Source organism: Calypte anna, chromosome 1 (genome assembly GCF_003957555.1).
Source record: "Calypte anna isolate BGI_N300 chromosome 1, bCalAnn1_v1.p, whole genome shotgun sequence".
Taxonomy (NCBI): domain Eukaryota; kingdom Metazoa; phylum Chordata; class Aves; order Apodiformes; family Trochilidae; genus Calypte; species Calypte anna.
Window position 1 is genome coordinate 36315726 of NC_044244.1, and position 21645 is coordinate 36337370.

The window sequence follows — 21645 nt, forward strand, 5'->3', positions numbered from 1 at the left end:
TCACTACCAAAATCCATAGGGTGTGTATGCCTGAGGAGGGAGATTAATGCTGTTTGGCTCCTGTACCACCCCCTTGCCCAGCAGTAGGAAACCCTCAAAATGGCATTTAGTGAGCATTTATCCCCTGCACTGTTTTGAAACTGCCAGCAGCCAACTAAGTCACAAGCTCTGGCAAAGTGGGATTCCTGGACCTGTGTGGACTCATCCCATGAGAGAGCAGACGTGGGGCTCCAGGTGCAGCCTTCCAACCAGGACAACTCCCACAGTGGTAATGGCAAAGCCCTGCCTGGAACAGCTGCACCTCTAAGTCAAGTGCAATGCTCACTGGTATCCTATCATCTAAAGAAAGCTGCTCATTCTGTTCAGTTTGATGTCATTACGTTAATCAGTGCAAACACAATTTAAAAGAGGTGTTTCAATGAGAAATAGTCTTTGATTCCTTTCAGTTTATAACATATTTCTTGCTGAACTAATTTTCAATCTAAATGGGTGTGCATAAAATGAAGTTATTCTGAGTACATTCATTTACTTTTGTAAATCTGCCTTTTTACTTAATAAGCTATCCACACACAGGCTTTTTTTTTATGTACAGGACAGCTATTAAAAAAAACCAAAAAACAATTGTGTCTTTTACAGGAGGTGTGGTGAGTATGGTAAGACCATTCACAAATCTTGTTTAGAATCTGAAGCCAAAAAAATACTGAAATTAAAGCTCCTTCTTAAACTCCTATAAAAACCTGTAGAGTTAAAAGGAATGGCTGACTTGGGTTAAAAATCCCAGAGCTGAGTAGCTCGGGGTGAAGAGGAACAAACTCTGCTACTTGGATCAAGGGACACAGGGAGGAGCCTCCCGTCTGATGCTGAAGGGGAAATCAACAATTTCTTTCACTGCGGTCTGTCTCAGAGCATCCCTACATCTTCTTAAACCCATTCTGACACAGGGAGGTTCTGACTGAGCTAAGGGAAACAAATTTTCAGTAAAGCAAAAATTATTTCTTTCATTAAAAAAAGAAAGGGAGGTTAATAGCACTTGACATAAGGCCATCTTGGTCTCACTGCTCCACACCAACCACTGACAACATTTCAGTAAGCTTTGAAAAAAAAAAAAAAAGAAATATCAAGAATTACAGATTTATGATTTAATTGTCCTTGCTGGTAAAAGTCTGCTGAATGGAGGCGTTTATCTTGGGAAATGCTGACTTATGCCATCCCTTCTCTCTTCCCTCCAGACCTCCCTCCACACAAATTTGTCATGCATGGGACTGTACAGTCCCAGCTGTGAGTTTTATATCCATCCCAGCCAATTTCACACTAGGGGAGCTACATGGGGATGACAGCTGGTTGGTTATAAGGAACTGAGCTAGAAATTAAAGCATCCAAAGGGAGAAAATAATTAGACTTGTAAGACAGATTTACTTGCAAAAGTATGAACCCAAACTGCTTACAAAGGTAAGCTCCTGAACACATAGTTACCTGGTGACGTGTTCCATCTTCACTGACACATTGAGTGCAGACTTCTTCATCCACACAACTGCCATTAAAAATCACCTGCCCCTCTGGACAGAAGCAGCCTTCTGTGGGATAATCCTTGCAGACACTGAGTTTGGTACTGTTCTCACAGCTCTTTATGCAGGCTTTGTGGCAGTGATCATATGTCAAATATGTGGGACATTTCATTGCTGAGGAAGACAGAAAAAAACCTCTTTAGAGATAGAGCTCTGAGATGCAAATACATGTTTCTACTCTTACTTTCTCTTGAATTCTCTTCAGGTTTTCGAAAGCCATCATCCAGCAAATGTATTTTGTCCACTGCAGCCACTAACATGTTTGAAACATATATTTTTTAAACTACTGAAGCCCACAATGAAAAAGAGTTACAATCATGCAGGAAGTTACAATCCATGCAGGAATCATCAAGCCTCATTTTCAGGTCATGTGAATCAGCAGGGTCTGACTTTCACTACTAATAATATAATGGCTCACATGAGCTGAACATCTTGTCTAACTGTTTTTGACACTGGGAAAGAAACGGAACCACCTGTACTTGAACTACAGAAGCACCAGTAACAGCATGTGGTTAAGAGATATCCAAGACAGACTAAAACATTGAAAAAAGATTTTTTTTTTTTTTTTTTTTTTGACAATTTGGTGTCAGAATTCCTGAGCAACTGAAGAAAGCTCATGGACAGAACATTTTGGTACCTACTGAACATGCTAGATTTCTGCACCTTGTTGATGAAATTGTCTTTTAACATAATTAACTGAATCTAGGAAAACTGTGTTACCCTTTAAGGCAACATATAAAATTTTTACTGTTAAGTTCACAACACTGATGGTATTTATTGTCTCCAAAAGCCAACCAAAAAATGAGGTTTCAGCTATTCAAGAAACCTAGGGACACAGCTTCCATGTTGTGTATTCCTTTAAGTCTACATTATTTTTCTCTACAGCTTCTCTTGAAGCATTTCTTATTTCCCAGAGTGTGGCTCCTATGAGGTTTATAAATCTTTTTCCAGTCCCCTGACAGAAAGAAAATTACTGAATGAAGACCTGAGTTCCCAACCAAACAAGCATTCATAGCTGAACTGTCTACAAACACCCTTCTTAGCCAAAGGAAACAGAAAATCAATCTCTTTAATGTTAACCCTTTTCTGCATCAAGCCATGCTAAATCAAATTATTTCTGCTGTGTTGGAGTTTACATTATTATGTGTGAATAGGCATCAGAGTTCAGCAGATGGAAAGGAACTTGAAAAGCCACAGGACTTGATGGGGAGTCCAATCTCACCATGAAATGCTTTGGCTAGATTCTGAGAACTCAAAAAGGTTTATGCAAGTGAAATAAGAGAAACCACCTGCTTAAACCTGTACTAGCAGCTACCTAGACTATATATGTGTTCTGTAAAAACTCATTTCCAGAAACAGCTCTGTAAACAAGGTACCTAGAGAAAACACCAGTGTTTATTGGCTCTGATAGTCCCATGTCAGCTCTAATAATTATGTAAAAATACATCCACAGCACCTGTTAAGGTAGTGTGTCAGTTACGTTTTTATTCCAGTGCTAGTAACTATATACAGCACACTGGCTTTCATCTTGCTTACCTAGCACTAGTCCTAAAACAAATCTTGTAAACCTTCTCTGCACAAAATTAGATTATTTTTTAATTTAATGCTGATGCCAATCAGCATAAAAGCTGGACAGCCCTCAAGCAGAAAGAGTACCAATCCTAAAGCCTCTCAGGTACTTCACATAAGAGCCTCCTCTTCTTCCTCCCCTTTGGTTGGCATTAGGACCTAGGTGTTTGAAGAAAGCAATGAAGAACTGTGACCTGGACTGCAGATATGCTAACAAAAGGCTTGTATGTCTGTGTAAAATGGCAATTTTTTTTTCAGGGAAGAAATGAGGTGTCTGTGCTTCACAAAAGAAATATAAATGACCTCATGTGACTGTCCTTGGTTTGAAGTCACCTCTGTCCTTGAAATGAGATGTGCACAAGCAGTCTCAAGAGATGGGATAAACTCCACCAAAGCCTCAAAAAAAGAATCCTGGAAAGGAAAGCATCCATACATCCTACTGGCATAATAACAAGCAGGTGATTTAAAAAGCCACCTCAGACACATTATTGCCTTCAAGCTCCTAAAATTTGGCCAGGTCCTACATGACTTAAAGGTAACACTTGTTTTTGTATGGAAACTTCTGCCAGAAGCATGGACTTTGAGGAGGCATGAAGGACTCCCCATAGTCTCAAAACCAAGTATTTCAAGAAGCCACCCACCTGGCTGGCTGTTTCACTGCCCACCTCAAATGCTTGCTGTTTCTGAATGAAAAGTAAAAGACTGTGAGTACTACTAGCAAAAGGAGGAAATAAGGCTGAAAACCAAGTAATTGGAAAGTAACTCTTCTGCCAAACTTGTTTTAAAAGAAATCTATAATCATGTATTGATAGTGTATTCAGTTCATTGGCTCCACTGAAGCACGACCTTTTCTTTCCAACAAAGAGAGCAGTAGAAGAAAAGTTGGAGGGAGAATCAGTTTCCTGTAAACCTATGCTGTAAAAGGGTCATCTAACACGTTTAAGTATTTAATTTCCTCAGCTGCTTATTTTTCCTTTAAATTACAGTAACTATTTCTAGCTGTTTGTGTCTGGAAGAAAATAAGCTCTATGTGGATATTCAGAAGGTGCAAGTCCATCAAAATAAAGTAAGCCACTTATCAAATTCAGGGTGAAAGATCTAGTGACAGTTTGCACCAGGATTCCTTCTGACTTTAGGCTCAACAACATACAGCACCCTTGGTGAAAGTACTAAATGGATATTTAGGGGAAGGATATTTTTAAAGTCCTAGAGAGGGGCACACTTCATTTCAGGCAACGATGGCACTCCTTTCTAATTACTAGTATAATTAAGCAAAAATTAGCTAGCTAGCTCCTGAAGTCACATACAGCTAGCTTGCCTTCTGTCCCACTGTACAGCCATGTGTAGCCAAAAGGAGCTAAAAACCCAGTGTCAATGAAGCTGGAAGGAATAATGTACTGAGGCCAACAGCCAACTTTACTCAGCTGTACCAATTGTCAGTTTGTTTCACACACCATGAAAGCATCAACTACCTATCTAAATTTATCTGCAATCCAGTACTGGCAAGTACCTAGAGGGCATGTCCACATTGCACATAAAGGAGCTTTCAGACCTGCTGAGAAGCACTCATGGAAACATTAGTGCATGAAGATTAACACCCTGCTGCTGCTGTCATTTATCTTCTGAGTTTTCCTGCTTTCTGAGCAAAATTTGCAAACTGCTACTAGTATTTGAGCTACAGTACAAAGCTAACTTGGCCACCGCCACGTGAGAGCTGTCATTTCTTTTGTAACTGCAGAATGAATAAATCTCAGTCCATTCCTTAATCACTATATAAACAATCCTCTTTCCAGGTGATCAAGGCTTCCTCTCCATGCAAAGCTGAATCCCAGCAGTTGTCCCTATTAGCATTGAAGGGATCATTTAGAAATCCCTATGTTCTTCACAGTACGATAAAGCCTTTACTACATCACTGAAGTGGAAACCCTATTCAGCGCAAATCTGCTGTGAGGGTGAGACTGCTCAAGGGATGAATATTCTATGCCCCAGGGTTACATGGCTACCAGTGGCAGTTACATGCTGCTGCAGCACAAGTTTACCACATGTGGGGTCTAGAAAAAAAAAAAAAAAAAAAAAGTAAAATTAAAAAAAGATATATAGCTTTCTCACTATGCATTCCCACCTTGGAGTAAAGCTTCCTTCCATCCCTCAACATAAATGTAAAAGTCTGCAAGGCAGCAGTCACAAAAAGGAGCAAGGAAAGCTCAGGGAATGGAACTGAACAAGTGCAGAATCGAGAACAAGCTCTGTCTTTATCAGATATTCCAGCAAGTATATTTACCCATTCAGACAGAATAGTCAGGAAAGACTCATACTGCTTGCAGTGTCCCAATATGGTATGAAAAAAAATGCAGACCAAGACGTAAAAAATGCACAGGGATTAACTGGAGTTGAAAGAGGGAAGCAAGGTAGTCCACAACTGTGCCATTACTATTAAACATGTAGTGGTAGAGTTGCAGAGTGATTAATCTGTACGTGCAGTCATTACTGTAACCTGTAAAATGTCCCTATAATTGGCAGTTTTATTTTTGGCAGTTGCACACATGTACCTGCTTGAAGGAAGAAGATGATGCTATTGCTAGGACACTAATGACCATTTCATGCAATGACTATTAAAGTGGGCAGCTCTTTATCTATCTTTGTACGTGCTGTGTAGCAAGACGGGAATTTGAAAGCTGCAGAGAACTATTAAGGTAGTCCACTGACATTTGGCCTTGGACACTGAGTTTAGCAAAGTCTGACTGAAGTATTCATAGAATCATAGAATCATAGAATTCGCTGGGTTGGAAGGGACCTCAGAGATCATCGAGTCCAACCCTTGAACCACCGTTGCAGTTGCTAGACCATGGCACTGAGTGCCACATCCAGTCTCTTTTTAAATATCTCCAGGGACGGAGAATCCACTACTTCCCTGGGCAGCCCATTCCAATGACGGATCACTCTTTCCGTAAAGAAATTCTTTCTAATATCTAACCTAAACTTCCCCTGGCACAACTTAAGTCCATGCCCTCTTGTCTTGTTGAAAGTCATTTGGTAAAAGAGCCCAACCCCCACCTGGCTACACCCTCCTTTCAGGTAGTTGTAGAGAGCGATGAGGTCTCCCCTGAGCCGCCTCTTCTTTAGGCTGAACAACCCCAGTTCTCTCAGCCTCTCCTCGTAGGGTCTATGCTCGAGTCCCTTCACCAGCCTGGTTGCCCTCCTTTGGACCTGCTCCAGGACCTCGATATCCTTCCTGAACTGGGGGGCCCAGAACTGGACACAGTACTCAAGGTGTGGCCTCACGAGGGCTGAGTACAGGGGCAGAAAGTATTGAAGTATTGAATTTGGAAAATGGCTGCAAGTATTTTTCCTCTGCTTTCAAAGACAATATTCCAAACAAACTGTGCTCTTTCTTGCAAGATTCAGTCTGCAAGAGCAGCAGGATCTTCAACTACCTATTCTGGAGATATTTAAGAGACTAGCCAAAAGCTTAGGCTAAATTTACATTCACATTCTTGACTTTTCTATCCCATTGTATCCTCAGTCTGGGTCTAAAACATACAAATCTAAAACATGTTCTGAGATCTTGCTTTATCCCTTTTAGTATGATGGTTCTCCAATTCTTAAATTAAAAAAGTGTCTGGGCAGCAAGCAGGAAGTAAAGCAAGGCAACAAGCACTGTCTAAACTGGAGAGGCAGGAGATGTGAAAATCAACTGGGATGTCAAGACATTACATGAGGGGCTATCTGGAAAGAAAATGCCTACATACATACACATACATACATCTCCGACACTTGACCAAACCAGAAACACTGTGAGTGAATACCTGAATGTCTGTAACCCTCACTGCAAAGAAACAGCAGAAGGCACAAAATAAGCAACCTCAAGAATTTGATTACTTGCACTAAACTATATGTTGCATTTTTGGCAAATCTTTTGGTAGGCCTCATAATATGCTTGTCAGGAAAAATTAAAAAAAAAAACAAAAAAACAAAAAAACAAAACAAAAAAACAAAAAAACAAAAAAAACAAAAAAAAAAAAAAAAAACCCCAACAGAACTTCTTATGTCTATAAGAATCTAAGGGAGTAGGTCCACAAAACAGCAAGCATCTGAACTTAGCACTAGCTAAGTGAGGAAATTTCCCCATTTTTCACTTCAGTAGAAACTTAAAATCAAACTGGCACTTCCATCACAGTCTGAAAAGTTGAGGCATTTGTTGGAATGGAGGGAATTCACAGAAACTATTACAGAGAACCTAGAAAAGTCTTATTTTGTATCATTGGCAGTTAGCTATGATAGTGACACAGGATGGGAGGAGTTCCATTAATCTAAATTACAAGTTTCCCTGCCTGCTTCATACAGATCCTCCAGTGTCAGTACCAAAGGAATTATATCTGCAGCTAAAACTGGTTGGTAGAATCAGAGCAGATTCAGTTCAAACCTGGTTCAGTGGCTGCAGCATCAGGTACTGCCACATAGCTGTGTTTGGCTGTCCACAGATTTTCACATTATTATTTCAGAGGTTATTTTCCAAATTAGCAGTTTACCAAGGAAGACTTTTTCCATAATACACCAATTAGCAGCTGACAAACCGATTATCAGATCTACAATACTATTTACACGGAAAAACTTGATTTGGAACCTCTTCCCCATTACACAGCATTCAAAAACCATCATTACACTGACAAGATGATCACTGTCACCCCCACCACCACACCACCAGACAGCTTCTGCATCAGTTTTAACGTATCGTAAACCCCTTACGACAGGACTCGGGTGTTCTCCAGTCTACGCAGACCCCGTTTTCCCTGCAGATGTGAGCGTATGAAGCGATCATCTCGCAGGCTTCCTCCTCGAAGCAGCTGTTTTCTGTGCAGGCCTCGTAGAAGAGACTGGGGGGGATGACCCCGTGGCACTCTGCAAAGCGATCAGAGAGCAGGAGCTGGCAGTGGCTGGTTGCCTGCTCAGAGCACGTGTCCTCTCTCCGGATTTCACAGATCTTCCCCGGCTCTTCCACAATCCAGTCTTGGATAAATACACTGCTGTCAGGAGTGACAGAGCCATCACGTAATGTGAAGTCATTGACGTGGTTCTGGTCACACACCCCTAGGAGTGTGGGTGAAAGGAAAAGAAAGAGTCTAAATACAGTCAGCAACAAAAAAAAAAAAAAATGTAAAGAAAACTGGAGAGACAGAGCTCATTAAGGGCTGCTCAGTGAGGACCAAGAGGAAGAGGAATTAATTTTATTCCTTATAGGTGTTATCAATGGAGACCTTAAAATCCTGGGCCTTGTTTCCTGTTTCTTTATTACAGAAGGTATTTGTTATGCCACATAGCTATAATGTATTGCATAGATTATAGAGATTATACAGTGAGGATACTGTAGAATTAATTAGCCCAGGTAGTATTTCTCCCTTACAAAACTTTCACCTTCATTGCCAGAACAAGACATGTCTCTCACATAAATGTGTATGTAAGAAACTACAATTAAAGTCTCATCTGGGAAAAAAAAAACAACACCTAAAAAAATCTCCTTGAAAAGGTAACTCTATCACGTGAAATATGTAAAACATAAGAAATGTCTAGCCTTCCTCTTTCTAAGGTATTACTGGGAGTCAATGATCTGTTACTCTGATGACCACAGTAGAGAAACCTATATAGATTAAAATGTAACTACAATGAGTGATCAGTTCACCTACTGATTGTAGAGGTTCAGGACAATGCAAATTCCAGTACCATAAATAGCAGTTGTAGCCCAAGTAAAAATCTGTTAAAATTACTAGCTTTCCAACTTACCACAAAGCCCTTGTGTTCCGGAAGAATAGCTCTTTGAATTAAGTTTAAGAATAAACTCATTGTTTCTTGGAGTAAATATGAGACTATGTCCAAGCTGGGAGAACTTGATTTCATGCATTATTGCTCCATAGACAGAGACTTCAATCAAACTGCTAGAATAGGGAATATGAACTCTTTCACCATTAACAGCCACCTGTTTCCAAAAAGACAAGATTGTCACATCAATTCTAGCAAGCACCTTAGAACGACTCAATCCTTCAGCTGAAACACATTTTGACTTCCCAGGTACTTGAAGATCCAAGCGAATATGGACATAAGAATCAATTTTGCAAGCTGAAATTTTCTACTGAGTCTAAAATTGCACACAACCAAATGACCTTCTTTCTGTGCATTATATGAACAACTTTTTCAACATTTTCCCGTATGGGTGCATTCCATCAGTACCACTTATATACAGACTACCAAGCTAATGCTATGAAGTTAAAATGCCACCTACAGAACCTGATTATCAATAAACCTCAGTGAAAGTCAAGGCTGTCCCATCACCATGAAGAACTGAGTGCAGGTGTTTTGGGCCATCCTGTTTTGCTACACAATTCAGAAGAGATCACTTTTGCAGGCTAGCTGACTCCTATATGCCTGAGGAGCACAAAGACTGCAAATGTGTCGTATTTAATCAGAATACTTCTCTAACTAGAAAACAGATGTATTACATTCTAAGCTGGCTTTTTTCCTAATGCTGAGGTCCATCTGCACACAAGGTAAGAACCAGCTCACTAACTCTTCAACTACCCAGTCATATATAAGTTTGTGAAGAAGAGGCTGCTCTCCCATGCACCAATTGACAACCTTGTGTAAAGGACCTCAGCCAAGATAGAAGAATCAGAGTGCAGTATGTCCTGTCTGTAATCTCTGCCTTTTTTGGCAGATGTGTCAGGGAGACACTGCCAAATCCCATATTCCTGACATTGTCAAGATGTCAGAAAAGGCATGGATCACTTCATTGTTTTTATCTTACTGCCATATCACTGAAGAGCTGAACAGATACACCACGGTGCTTCACTTCTATGGAGTCCATACAGTTCATCTTTGGTGTTGCTCTGCAGGGTCCTTCATGGAGGAGAACTTCAAGATCATGTTGCATGTCTCGAAACAAGGTGTAAGAGCAATTGCCAGTCAGCTTAAAATTTAGGCCATCAAAAGTGACAATATGTCGAGATGAACTTCCTATACAGACGCCTACAGATCAATGGAAAAAACAAACAAACAAGGATGAAGAAAAAAACATTAAGTCATTTGCTTTTGTGCAAATTAATGCTATTTCTTCACAACTGTTACAGGCCTGTGGAATGAAGAAATTGAGGTGGGTAATCACTTGCAAACAATCGCAGCAAATCATTGACAAGAAATTTTGGTAAATATTTCATCATATGAGGGTTTCTTTGAAGTATCTTTTGTCTGGAGCAATTAGTCCTATAAAAGATTTGGATAAACTCATGGGAAATCCCTTAGCTGAAGTTTACTCAGACTGAATGTGATAAATTATTAGCTTTTACCTGAAAAATAAAAGCAGGGAAAATGTATCCCTTCTCTATTTGTAGGAAGACTGTAACAAACTTATTTTTTTATTTTGGAATTGCATTTCATTCTGTACAGTGCTCCAAAAAAAAAAGAACACAAAACACTCTTTAATTCTTACCAAAAACATATTGCAAGTTAGTGTCAAAGGATGGATTTTGTGTTTGTTTTTTTTTATTGCTTTTATTTTTTCAAATGGAAAACAACAGAAGGGCAGAGAAATAATGTGTACAGGATAAACCAGCTGTCAATTGACAGCTCACTGTTCTGGTCATTAGGTTTTAAACAATTCCTTGTCTTCACAAACTGGAAAACAAGGAGGATTCTCATCTCGCAAGTACCAAGATAAAACCCAAACAAAATGATGCATTTTCAAACCTTTTGTTTAAGGATAATAAGGACAGTAAAAGCAATGTCAGCTGAACATGTAGGAGGAAAATTCTCATTTTCTCATTAGTAATAATTCAGCTACTTGGCTGATACTTGCATATCATGGCCCAGTAAATTCATAAAGAGCTAAAAAAATATTATTTCATTTTTAACAGCAGAAATCTCAAGACAGAGATTTCATTATAATGAAATTATCATGATAATCAGTTAATGGTACAGAAGGTAATTTTCATTACATCCTTCCAGAAAATCTTTATGAAGACATGTTTTGCAAAATTATGCCAAAATGTATGCCAAAACAAATGCTTTCATGTTGCAGTCAATGTATTCAGGATCAAGAAAATTATTAAAGATCCACTTTTTATGGGTAGATGTTACTAACACCATCTTTTAAACATTATTAAATATTCACTCTGATTCAAGTAAATTCTTCCTACTTTTTTAAAATATCAATATCAAAACAGAAATCAAACGTTCTTTTAGAAAATTCTAAAATTCGGTGTGTTAAAATCTAGGATGTCTACAAATTCAGGGATCAAAATCCAACTTCATTTGGATATCTCAAGCAAGGCTTAATAAATTGTTCTCCAAAAGCTAGTTCCAAGTAAGACATTTTAAACTGAGGTTATACATTATAAAGAGAAACATGTATCTGGTTTGATTTATTTTTAAACAAAGCTGAGGCATACAAGAAGACCCAGAGTCTAAGGCTACACCTAATTCCACCATGAGGTGTTTCTCCCTCTAATGGTTGTGGAGAGATGCTCTGTGCCACACTGCATCCCCACCTCCTTAATCCCAGACTGACACTGTTCCACTGCTGTCAAAGCATCTGTCCAAACACTTAAGCAATCTGGAGGGTCCAGTTCATTTTTTCACTTGAAATCATCATCCCCTTCTTATCTTCCTCCCTCAAGTCTTTTTTTCATATATGTGGGGTTTTCCTAAAGAACCTCTTGTTTTAATAGATGCATCACCAGCCTGAGGGCTGAAGACCTCCACCCTGTAAATGAAGTGAATGCATTTAATTTCTGCTCATGTCATCTCAGTCAAGGCACTAACCACACAGTATATATTTCGGTATTTCTGCTGAAATACTCACTGTGAGCTTTTATGGAGGCAGGGAACATTTTTGTATTTATTTTTTAATACAAGTGCTTGAATGATGTCAGGCCAACCCCTCAAGCCTAGAGGTGGACTACTAATACGTCACTTGCTTACAGCTTGCCGAGAAAAATTTGTTTTCTTCCATACATTTTCTCAGTCACACAGCTTTGGAAATCACATGTGAAATTCTCTGATAAACACTGTAGCTATGCTGATGTAAAAAATAAGCTTGCAGTGGTTCTTAATTCACAAGCAGGATCACACATCCCAGGCATCAGAGAGATTCTCATGCTCTAAGCTGTTTGTTTATCTGGTGTACAGTGTTAAATCCTCCCACCTTGGTCTTATTATGCACAACGACTGAGCAGCCAAATTTATCATGACATTTCTGATTAACATTTCAAGTGATGGGAAGGGAAAGGCATAGACACAAAGACAGATACTCACATGGACACATCCATCGGCAGCCACAAGTTTCTTCAATCTTAACAGCAGGAAGATTGCTGTGACATACAGGTTTTGGCATCCTCTCACAGTTAATTTGGTGACTCTCCAGAACTGTGTAATCTCCTGGAAAGCATGTCACAGTGTGGCACTGGTCTGCTAATGTCCATTTGTCACCAGGCTAGAGAGAGACACATGGCTATTTAACAACTGAAAAGACCATGGGCAAAGGGGAGGAAAAAAATTTAATATGTGCTGCTGCCATGCTCCTACAGCTATCAAGTAAAGTGACACTGACAGCAGTGCTACTCAAATTAGCTTTGGATAATTAAATAATAGAATGCAGTGTATTAAGGACTTCCAGAAGATGAGAAAGTTTAAATTAGCAATACTGTAAGAAATAGACTCTGAAATTCCAAGCAGAAGATAATAGTCCATAATAGATGTTTTGTTACAGCCAAATGAAGTATCTGGTACTCCATCTATTGTTAGCTTAGCCTTCCTACAGTATGCATGGATAGCATAGTCAATAAAGAATTCCCTTTAGCTTTTCTTTAAATGTCAAAGCCTTTGGTTTTCATAAGCCATAAAGTTATTTTAGAAAGAGCTCTGAGCACAGATGGTCATGGCACAGCAGGAATTAAGAATATTTGTTCCAAGCTAGAAAGGCGTGGAATACTCTAGTTATTTTATCCACAACTCCAAAACTTTAAAACAGTTCCTCCCTTCCCAAAGGGAAATGGTTCCTTTACCAGAATAATGCTATTAGATATACATAGTGGGTTTGTAAAATTAAAAATAAAATGTAAAATATACTCTCATCTTCTAAAGGACAGTCTTAATTTTAAGGCACTAGTATTATGTGACAGAAAAAAAGATGTGGTCACAATCTGGAATATCTCAAGAGTCATATCTGCAAAAAGCTGAGCTCTCTGGCCTCACTCCCACAGAGCTCTAAAGCACATAAATAGGCTCAATGAATTTCAAAACTCAGCGTTCATTCCCAAGGCCTGCATTCCCCAAAATATTTCCAAATGTAGTAAACAGTCCTTTCCGGACCTGTCTCTGCAGAGGTGAGTCCAGGAACAATAGCAGCAAGTGAGACAGTGGTTCTTTGAACAGGGTAACATCTCTTAATATTCACAAGCAGAAACGGGGGGAAGAAAAGGTGAGTGCCCTTGGGCAAGGTTATCTCCCATCCCGTCCTTTTCTGCTTACCCATCATTCTCATGAAAGAGAAGAGCAAAGTAGCAAAATATATAGGTAAACACATCATTTAAACTAGATAATCTTTAAGGTCCCTCCCAACCCAAATTATTCTAACATTCTATGATAATTCACGGACTACTTTTGGCACTAATGTGTAAACCAAGAATAGTGGTATGAAAGCAGCTCTCTGTATCTCTGAGCTATGGTGAGAGGTCTGAAAGAGAATTGCCAGATTTGTAGCCATAGAAATGCACGTATTAAATACAAGTTAATTTACTGGACCTGCATCTTGTGTTTTCAGGACTTTGAGAAGTGAGCCTGTCCTGAAAATGTATTAATGCTTTTCAGCCTTATGAGGCCTAGTGGAAGCTGTCAAGAAGTAACATGAAGAGCTTTTAAGAATGGAAAAGTAATAACATAGGAAGAAATTGAATGTTTTTTAATTATAGTTGTCTCGCCTAGAACTCACTGAAAGTGGAGCACCTGGAAGGGTACATATACAGCTGTGAAAGTCTGGCAAAGAACCCTCTGGCTTTCATACATATTTAATTGGGTTTTTTTCACTCCTTAACAGGACATCTATTGGAAAACATCTAAGATCTGGACAAGACAAGCAAAGCACAGCGTGTTAAAACAAAAATATCAGTTGAAGGATCCAAGCACAGCCAAGAATGCTGGTGCAGAGAAAAACGCAGGGACTCTGAAGACAAAGAAAGCCTGAATCCCAATTGATATGAAATCGTAGGAGTAGGAACAGGACAGAAAGAAAAGCAAAACAGAGGTTTCTAAATTGTGAAGAATAAGTCTGCTGAAACCGATGAGCTTGCCAGCACACCGGAGGAAGCTTCAGACTTCCTCTCTGAGGGAGCTCTGAACCTACAGACAGCATCTCGCACACTGCTTCTCTTACTGTGCATCTGCAGGAGAAAGAGATGTGTATCTTGAGCAGGTTTTTGAGCTGGCACCTTTTAATTTAGTCAGAGTTTTGTTTGTTCGTTTGTTTGTCCTTCTCTAAATCAAGTGCTGAACAATACTGGAGAAGCCATGTTACTGAAACTGCTGGTTTTGGAATGTGATTTTTACTGCCATGTGTAGACCAGAAGTGAAGAAGCTCACTATATAGATAATTTCACCATGAAGTGCTGCCATTACAAGACAAGTTTCTGCACTTCTAATATCACCTTTAAAAGCATCAAAACAAGATTCTGATGAGAATTAACTACATTTAAAAAAATCTTATCCTAATATAATAGTTCACATATTTTCTCAGCTGGCAGATCCAAACATTAAAACAGTGGTTCTTTACATAGCCTGTATTTAGCACTATTTGAAATCTTTGCCACTGGATATGGTGAGTTCTGGAAACTTACATGGATTTAAAAAATTACTGAAGTTACAGAGGAGAAAACTATTGAGCCCTATCAGACACAAAAAGGTACCACTCACAACTCAGGGTGCCCGTGAGTCACAAACTGTTCAAGAGAATTTTCATATATTCTTACTTACATTCTTCCTCAAGTTCCATTTTTGACCATGTGATATAGTGGGTTCGATGGGGTTTGGGCCAGACCTAGCACATTTGATCTTCTTTCCTGCTACTAACCATTACCTTACTCATGCATCTTCCTTTGAGAGCCATTTCCAGGGCAGGGGTAATAACAAAAAACCAAATTAAATTTAAAAAACCGTATCACTCACAATGTGATAGGATTTAAGCTCAGATTTTTGATCCTGAGAGCTCTGATTTCCTCACAGACTGCAAGAGGCCAGTTCCCACAATTTCCAGGTGCATGACTGTCATCCCACTTGGGGAACCGAGCCTCCTGCAGTAACTCTCTGAGTAACGCCTAAAATATTATGGATTTGATGTGGGAGCCTGTGTTTTCTGAATTAGGGAAGAGCCATCTTTCTCCATCCCTGTGGATTTCTGGACTGTGCTGGAAGAGGGTAACAGGTCAATGATGGCATGTTACTGACCATGAGGAAGCACAGGATTTCAGAGTGTGGGTGCTAAATACCAGAGACAGGACACTTCCATGGTGTACCGTAGGCACAACAGGATGCTCAGCAGCCTGCTCCTATAAGGCAATGGCTACCATGTTGGCAGCAGCTTCCAAAATCCTTTTTATGTAGCTAATATAACTCTAACGGCTACCATTTAGAAGTGCAGTTCATTCTCACACTGACTGGAGTCTGGCCTCTTTTTTCCAAAAGCATTTAAGCAAGAAAAGAAATCGTGCTTTAGTTTATCACCCAAAAAAAAAAATAATAATAAAAATCCTGGCATCTCAGAAATTCAAATTTAAACTTCCAGCACTTATCTACACATAACTGTGTGCCTCTAGGAGCCCAGAGGCCTGAACACATGCAACACAAGAGTCTCTCTTGCTGTTTTGTTTCATTTAGGAGTTTTTGTAAGGTAAGAATTTTTTTAAGTTTAGATTTTTTTCTTTTTTTTTTTTTCTTAATTAGGTTTTCAAACCAAAAGTCACTATAACTAGTGCCTGATATCCTGATCTAGCTAAAGACTGAAACCAGCTGACCAGGACCAACTGAATAAGGAACATCTGATCTATTTCCCATGTCTAGACAATTCATAAGCATTTTTTATTAGCCATATCCTTCCTTACAGTCATGTCTTCACAAGAGAAAAAAATCAAAGGAATATTTTTAATGCACTGGAAATTCAAGATAAATCCTGGGGTAGACCTCATAACTGACCCCTACTAGAAAACATTTAACAAGTTTGTGCTAATATTTTTAAATGCATGAAGTATGATATACAATCAAAAATCTTGGCATTTCACCAAAGGTCAAGGAACTGCATCATTTATAACATTTACATCATTCTTTTCTTAGAGTGGGTCGCTTCTGAGGTATCAAACAGGCTTATTAACATTTCTGAGCATTTTCTCAGAATTAATAAAAGCTTTTCTGAAAAACAACGTTGACTACATGGAGTCATAGAATGGTCTGAGTTGGAAGGAACCTTAAAGGTCATCTAGTTACAACCCCTTGCCATGGGTAGGGACACCTCCCACTAGACTAGGATGCTCAAAGCCAGATCCAACATGGCCTGGAACACTTCCAGGGATGGGACATTCACAACCTCTCTGAGTTTTCACCCTCACAGTGAAAAAGTTCTTACTAATATCTAACCTAAATCTCTCCTCTTCCATTTTTAAATCTTTGCCCCTTGTCCTATCACTACATGCCTTATAAAAAACCCTCCCCACGTTTCCTGTAGGCCCCCTGCAGTAGTTGGAAGGCTACTATAAGATCACCCTAGACCCTTCTCTGTCTTCATGGAGCTCTGATCAGCCTTATGGTCCTCTACTGGACTCACTCCAACAGCTCCATGGCCTTCTTATGTTGGGCTCCCTCTACACATGCATCTTTATTTTGGCCATGTCCAGTTTTCCCTGAAGTTCTTCCACCAGGAGATGGAAATATATTTTTTTTTATCTGGGAAGATACACACTGTCACAAGCTTTGGCTCTGCTCTTCTTTCAACCATATTCAACATACTGCAAAATCAGGAGTCATTAGAGGAAGAAGTCTCCTTTGTGTGCCAAATTATCCCATCAGTTAAAAAGCCAACATTTTCTCCTCGAAAATAATTCTTAAAATTGTCCAACACTTTTTGTTTCAGATTTCCTACGAAAGTATTTGTGGTCCTGCATGACATTTGTAACTTGAAACCAGATAGATGACTCAGGTAATATACTTACTTTCTTTTTGTTTCCATCTTCATCAATACATTCTCTGACAGGATCTGAAAGAGAAACAGACATCTCTTAGCCATCTCACTCTCTTATCCAGTCTTCTTAAGTGGATGTCACCATAATACAGATTGCTTACTTAAAATATTACTTAGGCTGTAAGAAGACTTTTTTTGGTGTTGGAGTATGAGAATCACTACCTGAAGACTGCAGGCATTTGTCCAAAGTGTTTAAGAGTAAAGCAAAGAACAGGCTGTCCAGAGAGGTTGTGGAGTCTCCTTCTCTGGAGACTTTCAAATCCTGCCTGGATGTGTTCCTGTGTGGCCTGCCCTAAGTGATCCTGCTTTGGCAGGGGGGTTGGACCAGATAATCCCTAGAGGTCCCTTCCATCCCCTAACACTAAATGATTCCATGATTCTGTGACTGCTGGCATTGCCTGACCTCTGCTATGGCAGTGGTCTCAAAATACCCTCTGAGCAACAGATACACTGTAGTTCTGCAGCACTTCTTACAGATACAGCTCTGCTCAGATGGTTCTTAAAAGAAGATCATGGATTTAGCTTTAAGGCAGGGTCCAGTCTTACTTTTGAACCTCATGATGAATTGAAAATATTTCCAGTAATCAGCAGCTATCAAGAATTTACGTACCCATGCACACACACATTTATTAAATGCAGAAACATAAATACAGTGAGTAACCCCATGATATGATCTGCAACTAGAATTATGAAAATAACTGCAGTAAGAATTCTCAAATTCAGTTTCATTGCATTCAGACATTACTGTGATGGACAGATTGTTTATAAAATCAATTAGATAGCCACAAGACACCACTGAACTGCAGTTGATATGCTTATGAACTCATAACACACCTGAAGACAGATGGAAAATATTTTCATGTAAGTACTGTGGTGTGACAATGTGATAAGCAAGCATCTAGGAAATTAAAACACTGACTAGCAAACTCTATATATAATATTATACTATGCTAACATATGTAGGCTATATGCTCTGTCTTTTCCAGGACAAGTAATGTGTTTTTAAAGCATTTAGGAAATCTTTTAAACCTTTTTAATAGTATTATTTTTGGTACACATCCACACATAAAGTAAGACTCCCTTCACACAAGAAATCCAACTGTATCAGTCTGGAGGGGAAAATTAAACTTTACAAATTGCAAGAAACCTAAAAAAAAAACCCAAACCCACCAAACACTAAAAAAACCAAAAATGAACAAACAAACAAAAAAAGATAGTTTCCCACCCCACAGCAAAGGCTTCAGCATCAATAAAAGGAAGCACATTAGAGCAGAGATTGCAATAAGAACATAGTCACTGCTCCCCACCCTATACCTTGGATCAATGTAATTTAGGGCAAGAAAATCACATATTTTACAGTGTGAGGAGAGGAAATGCATCTTTAAAAGCTTATTTTAAAAGAAAACAAAGAAAATGGCAGCTGTTTAAATCTTAAAAATGGCAGCTGTTTGATGCTCTGGAGAGATTTTAAAATGCCAGAAGTTATCCCAGTGGAGACTGATCGGATATCTCTAAGCTGGACTGTGCACACTCTGCAACTTCCTCATTCTTAGTGATACTTGGCTCTGCAAAAAAGTCCACTTATTTTAATGGAGACACAGCTAAGCCCTAGTAAAGCTGGTAAAAACCTGTGCAATGACTAACATGATGAGGCAGTCGTTTGCAGAGGGGAGACATAGGGGCTATTGTAATAGAAATAACAACAATATTATGAGTAATAAATTTCTATACACACAGACAAAAGAGGACAAAGAAGTAAAACACCAGCCAGAGTTGAAGCAAGTTTCCTTAAATGAGGGGTATTAGTATCTACAAATAAAGGAAAGTTTGCTTTAAATATTTGACACTTTTTTCCCAGTATTTTTTTTCCTGAAGAAGTGAATTCTTTCTTATTCTTTTTTTTCCCTACACTTTGGCTGAATTCTTTACAGACATACACATAACAATGCTTAGGTCTGTGTGGAAAAATAGGTAATTTGAAATCTTTACTCACAACTGAATTGTAACATTTCTGAATCGTGTCTCCAGTCATTCAAGACAGCTTGAGCTTTCATGAAAATCCTTCCGTTAATGATCAGCCCTGATTATATTAATAATCAAGATGATTGCTTAAGAGTTCAGGCCTAAGCATTTTTTTAAATCTTGCTGAAAGTTGGTTGAATAGAACAGCAGTTGGCTACAGGCTGAAAGGGCTCAGACTTTGTTTTGCACCTATGTGATGGTGGTGGTCTAGGAGCTAACAAAGGAGCACGGCGCTGACTTCTCAAATCAAGACAAATCATTCTGGTTTTGGCATTTAATTTTTGGGTTTCCCTCTAGTTACAAGGGTACAGCTATACTGGACTTACCCATACACACTTTTTTGATAAATTCACTGTTCAGTGTGATCATAGTGACTAAGTCTTCAAAATTCTGAAGCTTCATCATTCTGTTGGCTGCTGATGGCCCAGTCAAAGTTCTTAATTGCTCTTCATCATATGTGTTCCCAACTCCAATCGGAAACAGGGACACCCCTAGGAAAAGAAAAGTAAAGTTTTTAACTGGGCAATACAAGGCAGAAGGAGGTCTTTCCTGTTAGATTTTTTTTCATTTGCTTCTTAAAAAAAAAAAAAATTGGCAAAAGTTTCTTTTCAACAGTGAATTTTCACATATTACTCACATTACTCCCCCCACAAAGGTTAAAGGCAATTAAGTGCAGAAATGGTAATGCTTTAATCACAGTGCTAGCTAAGATGATCTCTACTTGTCCTGAGCATAATAAGATGGTCAACAAAACACAGCTGCAGACTTAATGACATCTTACTTTTTTTTTATTTAATGTAAAGAAATCTCAGTATGTTTCCTCTCTTCAGTTCCTTGGCAATTGGATTATGATCAAGCCATTTAATTAAAAAATAATTGTTGTTATTTAGTTCATGACTTGTTCAATAGATCCCAAAGCAACCTACAAAGGAAGTCACTGTTCCTCAGTTGAACACCTGAGGAAGCTGAGGGATAGATACTACAGCCAGAAAACTTAAAAAAACTTCGCACACTGATACTAAAAGGATGTTCACATATAGGTCAGTGCAGAACCTGATCAAATCCTCTCTCTGTTTATTATTAGGGCAGTGAAGATTTCAAGATTCATGGTACTGCAACAGTACCGAATGTATAATATTAGATCACAGTTCTGGCACCCCTGTCTATCCACAGGAATAGAGAGAATGAAATACCACTAATTTTTTAAGCTAATGAAAGCTGTTCAGCTTAAATTGCAGATTGGTCCTGAATGCACCAGTAACACAAAGGCATCTTCATCAGGCAGGTTTTGTTCAGGCCCGTTTCCTGCCAGGACATTTATACACAGTGAGTCTGTATCAGTGAACTCACACAAACATATCAGTGCCTTAATCTTTTACCATTTGTTCTAGTACACTACTTAAAAAGCAACAACTCTGCTTAAAAACAGAGACAGTCAAATGAGATTTACTGTTCATTCTTGCAGCAAGTGCAGCAGCCTCCACAGTGTCTTCTGATCTTCCTGACACAATGACGATTGCAACCTTTGATGCGCTGGGTCTCCCTCCATGAGATTCTGACATTGCATTCTGAACTACAAAATCAATGGCATTTCCTGAGAAGAAATGAAAAGATAAATGAGAGATGTGACAGAAATCTAACAGGATGCTCTAAAACTGCATCTTACTTTGTATCAGTAGGTTATACAGTACTGGAAAATACCTAAAGGACTTTTAATGTCTGCTTTATTGCTGTTACATGAAAATTCTCCACTATGAAGAATAGACCCCAATAACAGAGGACCATCCTTTGCTCCCTGATCTCTGAAGTAATCAGAATTTTACTCCCTTTTCTTAGCTATGAGGATAAAACCATGCTTCTCATTTTAATAGTTACCTTTTGGGGAAATACTACCATTGCACATCAGGAAAAAAAATGTAGAAGGGCATGTTCTTAATTCTCAGCTGCAGAGCAATAGTGACATCCAGTGGATATATGATGTACAACTTCACACCATTCTGAAATGTTCTCACAAGTTGTTTAGCTCCCAGAGAGCTAATCCTTCCCTAATTTAGTCAACTTTTTCTTTGGGTATGAAAAGCATATCTTGTTTCTCTACCATCAGCAAACTCTCTAAAATCTAGACTCATATTAGCCCATAATATACTTGCGTGATCCATATTAAAAACAAAACAAAACAAACAAAACAACAAAGCCCAACAAACCTCTCAAAATGTAGGAAGA

The 21645-nt window shown here is 38.9% G+C and overlaps 1 protein-coding gene across 2 annotated transcripts in view; it reads right to left on the bottom strand.

Annotated features, from left to right (window-relative positions):
* VWF (von Willebrand factor) overlaps nt 1–21645 on the bottom strand; it is a 133649-nt gene that overhangs the window by 29115 nt on the left and 82889 nt on the right. For both annotated transcript variants that reach the window (XM_030444075.1, XM_030444083.1), the window contains 8 exons: nt 20873–21016; nt 19749–19913; nt 17372–17415; nt 12435–12612; nt 9931–10151; nt 8913–9105; nt 7881–8222; nt 1474–1679 (listed from right to left, as the gene is read on the bottom strand). In XM_030444075.1, the coding sequence (XP_030299935.1) occupies nt 1474–1679; nt 7881–8222; nt 8913–9105; nt 9931–10151; nt 12435–12612; nt 17372–17415; nt 19749–19913; nt 20873–21016 (1493 nt within the window). The remainder of the gene's footprint in view (nt 1–1473; nt 1680–7880; nt 8223–8912; nt 9106–9930; nt 10152–12434; nt 12613–17371; nt 17416–19748; nt 19914–20872; nt 21017–21645) is intronic.